This window comes from Salvia splendens, chromosome 2 (assembly GCF_004379255.2).
Source record: "Salvia splendens isolate huo1 chromosome 2, SspV2, whole genome shotgun sequence".
Lineage (NCBI taxonomy): Eukaryota > Viridiplantae > Streptophyta > Magnoliopsida > Lamiales > Lamiaceae > Salvia > Salvia splendens.
In genome coordinates this window covers 13377037-13383980 of record NC_056033.1, presented here as the reverse complement: position 1 = coordinate 13383980, position 6944 = coordinate 13377037, and the positions used below count along the sequence as shown (strand labels likewise).

General features: G+C 38.7%; 1 protein-coding gene across 2 annotated transcripts; it reads left to right on the top strand.

The window, feature by feature from the left end:
• The first annotated feature begins 672 nt into the window (after nucleotides 1-672).
• On the top strand, nucleotides 673-4153 carry LOC121768094. Of its 2 annotated transcripts, XM_042164465.1 has the most exons (4): nucleotides 673-1227; nucleotides 1308-1501; nucleotides 1581-1692; nucleotides 3813-4153. In XM_042164465.1, exons 1-4 carry the CDS (start codon nucleotides 1131-1133, stop codon nucleotides 3833-3835), a joined length of 426 nt encoding a protein of 141 aa, XP_042020399.1. In that variant the 5' UTR covers nucleotides 673-1130; the 3' UTR covers nucleotides 3836-4153. The 2 variants fall into 2 exon arrangements, with proteins under 2 accessions (XP_042020399.1, XP_042020392.1); XM_042164458.1 differs by lacking the exon at nucleotides 3813-4153 and having other exon boundaries at nucleotides 1581-2176.
• The last annotated feature ends 2791 nt before the right edge of the window (nucleotides 4154-6944 follow it).

Genomic DNA, 6944 nt, shown 5'->3' with positions numbered 1-6944 from the left:
GATCTATATTAAAAACATTCATAAATGAGGTTAATTAAGTGGGTTGGTGAACTCAACATTTTGCATCAGATATATCTCATAAAATTAGCAAAGGATCCTCATAAATCAATAAGAAAGTCATTGTGGTGGGGTTTTTCTTTTCAAGATCCATGGCTGCGCTTCCACATTTCCAAAGGAACGGGTAAGGCAACTGAATATCTACCAATATGTTGTATTCTGAGCTGGATTCAACCTCAGATGTAACGTAGGTAACTGACGCTCTGCTTTTACGTTATTTTTAAGGGTCGAAGCTGAAGGTTTGCATCTGTCTGCTCCACCCTTTGCAAAGACTTACCACGCTCGCACTCATGCCGAAAGTCTTGTGACTAATAACATTCACGATCTAGCCTAATTGTTCAATCTCATACCCATTCTCGATTTTTTAATGACTGTTGTTTGTAACTGGCAGCGGATCCCTCCAGAATGGGTGAATAGGTATGGTTGAGATCTGCCACCTTATTGTACCCTTGTGATGCCCCATGGTGGGAAGTGGGATGCAAGAGCATCCGCAATGGGGCGGATGATTGGCCGCCCGATGCCTCGAGCGCGCCATCGTCCGTCCACTATGGGTGCGCGGACGATGCCCGATGCATCGTCCATGGACGATACGCGGACGATAGGGAATTGTCCGCCCATTGTGGGCGACGCGGACGATGCAAAGAGTTTTTATTTTTCTTTTGTTTCGAATTTTTGTCTATTTAAACCTCGTTTGTCATTCTATTTTTCATACGAACATTTCTCTCATCTCTCACATTCCATACGAATATTTCGATAATCTCTCACCAACAAAAATGAACCACGATGACGACTGGAGTACCTCGGAGGGCCTTAATCGGACCTTGACGCAAGCCTTATTCGATGCCATTGAGAATGCGTATTTTTTTAATTCGTATTATAATGTATTAATTTTTAATGAAATGAAGGTTTTTTTTCTAATTTTTGTAGTTATTTAAATATTCAAATTAAAAAAATGCTTAGGGCAGCCTTTAGGGCGCCCCATTGCTAATGCTCTAAGGTTGCTCGTTGTTGAGAACAAATGCTACTTTCGGAGCGGTTGGTCGTCGTTCGCGGATGCTAACAACATTGACAATATGGATACTCTAATCTTCACTTACGTCGGACGAGGTGTATTCCAAATTATCCGAACTAGTTCAATGACCGGCTGCCCCCCTTTGTATGATTATGATGGTATATTATTGAAATCTAAATGTTCACTCCACATCATTGTGTATTGGTATCTTCAATCTAATGAATATCATATTATACAGGGGCATTGTGGCCCATACCAGAGACTGACGTAGTACCGGACGTAGACACAACAAGTGACGACTATGAAACATCGGATGGAGAATCTGATGCTGAGGACGACGGAACCAAGGGAATATGGAGAGAACAAAGAGACCTAAATGATCACCCGTCATTCACAATTGCTTTCAATGAAACCTCTATTAAACGAACATTGGTTAGATTTAGACATATTATGATCTTCAATAATTAATTTCTGTAAGTTTAATAATGTCCATCTTATTCGCTGATTGTAGGAGATACCTGTAGGATTTTGGAAACAATTCGTTCGTGAATCTGCTTTGGACAATGAGGCATATTTCACCATTGGCGGAAGAACATGGGAGATATGGCTGTCTAAACGAAATGGTAAAATCCGCGTGAAACGCGGCTAGGTTCACTTCAAGCAAATGAACAATCTCTGAGAAGGGATGACATGCCGTTTCTATCTAATCAACACAGAGGAGGTTCACTTCTATGTAACAATCCACCCCTGATCAGTACCGGCATTAGGTAACGTGTTGAAATCACGTTCCCCCGCGTCACCTGCGTCGCCGGTACTCCCGCCGGCGTCCCCTGCATCGCAGGTACTCCCGCCGGCGTCCCCTGCATCGCAGGTACTCCCCCCGGCGTCCCCTGCGTCGCCGATCCACCCCCGGGCATCATCTGCATATTGGGTGCCCACCCCGGCATCATCTGCATATTGTGTCCCCAACCCGGCATCGCCGGGAACCCCCCCGGCGGACTCCCTCCGGTCGGCATCCCGGATAGCATCTGCTGCCACGGGTACATGTTGTAGTACCCGGGCATCTGATTCCATCTGCCTCGTTAATACAAGTGGTGCGAATGAAAATGAAGTGCAAATCGCGTATATATAGTGTCGGGAAAATTTAAAAAAAAAAAAAAAAAACCGCTGGGCGATCCCGACGCTGCAATGGCGCCGAGCGGATCGCCCAGCGCCCGGCGACCGACTAGCGCTAGGCGATTTTTAATTCCTAAAAACCGCTCGGCGGTTTTCGGAGGCTGCAATGGTTCGCCTAGCGACCGCCTAGCGCCGGCGCTCGGCTAGGCGGTGCGCTAGGCGCCATTGTGGATAGCCTTATGAATACATTGTCTATGCCCAATCAACATTCATAATCCCTTTTACAATCATAACAGACGAAATCCGAACCCCACTACTAAACACGTCCTAAAAGCATTTCATTATAAAACAAGAAAAGAAAATGCAAAGATTATGAATACATCACCAGGACATCACAAAATAATTATTCTAATCTTGGGGGAAGTTTGGGCAACGAAAAGACCACAAGCAAAGTGTATATATATATATATATATATATAGTAGTGATATAGGGCAAGTACTCCTTAAGTATATAACTAGAGAATAAATTTCAACCACAAGATTAAGAAATCAAGGGTTGAAAAATCAGCTTAGGATTTCAAAACTCATCCATAAAATTACTTCACAATATAAGTAGGCGGGGGTAAAATAGTCATTTAACAAACAAAGTTGGGTAAAACATGAATCTCTCTCATTTAGAGAATTTTTCTTCAACCCTCCTCTTCACCGCTGCCTCTGAGTGATCGGGGCTTCGCCGCCTCCACCAGAGCCGCTCGCGGCGGACGTCGTCGGCCTGTCCTCTGGCACCAACTGGCCGGACCCACGACAGAGATTGCGGCGGTACTCATCGGATTTGGACTCTGATCGATTTGGTCCAAAATAAATGCTAGTAATTAAACAAACAAGCATGAATTCTGATTTTCTTGTGGGTGTGACGTGTTCGCATCAACAACCCAACTTCACATTGCATATCTATTCTAATGGGTCCTGCCGCTGAATTAAAACTAGCCTCTAATCGCCAGAATTCGTAGAATTTGTGCATTTGTTGCTTCTGGATTGTGGCGGAAACGGACGATTGAGATTTGAGCAGGATCTGGACGGAAAGTTTTTTGACAAACTAATGGAAACTAATGGAAACGGGTGATGTTTTTGTGATACTTTGTTATAGTGATCTATTTTGTTAACATCAGTGAAGTAAAAATATGATTAGAGTGATGTGTTCCAGGGTTAGAGTGAGGTTTCTTTGATTTTTTGTTATAGTGATCTATTTTATTAACATCACTGAAGTAAAAACATGGTTAAAGTGATGTGTTCCAGGGTTATAGTGATGATTCTTTGATTTTTTGTTATAGTGATCTATTTTGTTAACATCAGTGAAGTAAAAATATGGTTATAGTGATTTGTTCCACGGTTAGAGTGAGGTTTCTTATAGTGATCTATTTTATTAACATCCGTGAAGTAAAAACATAGTTATAGTGATGTGTTCCAGGGTTAGAGTGATGTTTCTTTGATTTTTTGTTATAGTGATCTATTTGGTTAACATCAGTGAAGTAAAAACATGGTTATAGTGATGTGTTCCACGGTTAGAGTGATGTATCTTTGATTTTTTGTTATAGTGATCTATTTTATTAACATCAGATTTTGGCAGAAGTTGTTGTTCGGCGACCCTAACCGCCCACTTCAATGGCTTCACCTGATCGGCGGCGCTTCTCAACGGAGCTAAGGCTAAGCTATTGGATTTGTGCTTCCCAACTGCGCGGGAGAAGGTCGGTGGAGGAGGAAAATCGGCTGCGCACCCCAACCGCTGCGTTGAGATGCCCATTTCCGGCAGTTTTTGGTCGTTGATTCATTGTTATTGCTTTTGTTTATTGAATTCTGCAGCTGTGGTTCTATCAAGTTGCAATTTATCTTCAAAACTTAGTTAACTTAATTACAACATATTTTCCCCGTCTCACCGAAAATGACTGTACCTTAATTATTTGGGAAATATGTAGATATTCCACTATTTTTTCTCTCTTATTTTCTTTTTATATTTTAAAATATTTCAAATTTATTTTTCTTGATTGCACAGTAACTACGAATTTTAGAATCAGTGAAAAACACAAATTTGATCAAAGTTTATAATTTTAGAAATGAATATCCATTATTTTATTTAGAGACGAATATCCATAACAAATATATATGTAATAAATAACATATTAAAATCATTATAAGGCATGCAGAATATACTTCACTATATGAACAATATACTTCCCTAAAATGAAAAACAATTCACTATAAGCATACAGAAATATACATCACTGTAATGCACAATATAGTCCATGTCAAGGCATGCTCAATACACTTCACTGTAAGCATATTGTAGTTCACTAATTGCTCAATATACTTCCCTAAAATGAAAAACAATTCACTATAAGCATGCAGAAATATACATAACTGTAATGCACAATATACATCACTATATGCGCAATATACTCCATGTCAAGGCATGCTCAATACACTTCACTGTAAGCATATTGTAGTTCACTTATTGCTCAATATACTTCCCTAAAATGAAAAACAATTCACTATAAACATGCAGAAATATACATCACTGTAATGTACAATATACATAACTATATGCTCAATATACTCCATGTCAAGGCATGCTCAATACACTTCACTGTAAGCATATTGTAGTTCACTAATTGCTCAATATACTTCCCTAAAATGAAAAACAATTCACTATAAGCATGCAGAAACATGCATCACTGTAATGCACAATATACATCACAGTATGCTCAATATACTCCATGTCAAGGCATGCTCAATACACTTCACTGTAAGCATATTGTAGTTCACTAATTGCTCAATATACTTTCCTAAAATGAAAAATAATTCACTATAAACATGCAGAAATATACATCACTGTAATGCACAATATACATCACTAAATGCTCAATATACTCCATGTCAAGACATGCTCAATACACTTCACTGTAAGCATATTGTAGTTCACTAATTGCTCAATATACTTCCCTAAAATGAAAAACAATACACTATAAGCATGCAGAAATATGCATCACTCTAATGCACAATATACATCACTATATGCTCAATATACTCCATGTCAAGGCATGCTCAATACACTTCACTATAAGCATATTGTAATTCACTAATTGCTCAATATACTTCCCTAAAATGAAAAACAATACACTATAAGCATGCAGAAATATACATCACTGTAATGCACAATATACTTCACTGAAACACCTGCGGGCTGCTTAACATTCCCATTGACCTGAAACACCTGCGGGCTGCACTTGGGCTCTCCATCGAACAAGAAGACAATTCTGGGGTGGGTGCAACAACATCATTGATTAGAATTTCATAATTATCCCATAAATCTCCTCCCCACCGCCATTTCCGACTGAATTTCCGATCTTGTTTTCGCCGCCGGAAACGCCGCTCTCGCAGTCGGGGGGCAAGAGTTGCCGTTGAATACATCACTATTCGAATTTACAGCGTCTGAAGAAGATCTTCAAAGAGCGTCAATTTTTGGCCCTTCTTTTCAGCTGAAACGTGATTCGATCTAGAAACCAAATTGCCGTCGTTTTTTTCGCTGCACATCGCGACAAGAGTTTGTTTGCTTGATCGACACTCAGAGAAAATTTGAAGAAGGTAGGAAAACTAGAATTTGCTAATCGATTTGAAAAAGTCCAATCTTAAAAAAAAGTCAGCAAACTAATAAATTAAAATTAGCTGGAATACGGCCATAGGACAACTCTGAAAACGACACCAAAAAAATAGTTACGAATAAGAAACGAAGCAAACAATCGACGAGAAGAGGAGGTGCAAGCTGCTCCGCCACCTCCTTCGTGGGAGAAGGAGAGAGTGTGTGTTTGTGTGTGAGCGTGAATGGTGTGTGTGTGTGAGAGAGAAAATATGAGAACAATGTTGATTTCCTAAAATACCCCTATGCAATTTTTATTAACTAAAAATGTTTACTTATTTTAGTAATTGGATTAAGATAATGTATGGCTGTGATTTATTCTCTAGTTATACACTTAATATTAGTTATGCTTTGATTATTTATATATATATAAGATAATTAAAACCGAATACAAATCGAAGACGATGATGTTATTTTAATTTAATAGTGAAATAATGAACTAAATTTGGTGGGCAATGAGCCAATGACTTTAGCAATTATGCTAACTGCACCCAAAAAGAGAAAATGAAGGCGATATATATACCATGCTTAAATAAGGCGATATACGTACAAACATCAATCTCATTTTCAGCACCATAAAAAAACAATTTCCAGATACAGATAGTCAGAGGTGCATATAAATGTGTAGTAGCTAGTCCTAAATTTTTGGGAGTTATTTAAGCAGCGAACTTTTTATGCCATTTGTTGACTATAAAACGAAAATGAAGACTAGAGAGATATAGCAACTATTATTAATTTATTACCATAAGTAACATAAAAATATGTGCTTATTGGACATACTTGGGTTGATGTGTGAAATAAATATTTATTTGATAGTACTATATATGATATATCATTGATTGGATAAATATCGAAGCTAAAACTTAGAGAAACAAAGAGGATCCAATGATGTCACATTAACTATAGGATGATATAGATGGCCATAAAATTCAAGTCTACCTATTTCATGTAGTACAAAATTTTTTCATACAATTGGAGACCAATTATGTAGCACCCTACTACTTTGCTAGCATTTATAATGAAATTCAGGCTTTCCAATATTGCATTTGGATTTTGACCACAAACTCA

What these genes read in the sequence shown, in the direction of transcription:
- LOC121768094 (XM_042164458.1), top strand. Translation starts at nt 1,131, where the DNA reads ATGGATACTCTAATCTTCACTTACGTCGGACGAGGTGTATTCCAAATT. An exon ending in CCCTTTGTATGATTATGATG is followed by an intron (nt 1,228 to 1,307) that starts GTATATTATTGA and finishes CATATTATACAG; the next exon opens with GGGCATTGTGGCCCATACCA. An exon ending in CCTCTATTAAACGAACATTG is followed by an intron (nt 1,502 to 1,580) that starts GTTAGATTTAGA and finishes CGCTGATTGTAG; the next exon opens with GAGATACCTGTAGGATTTTG.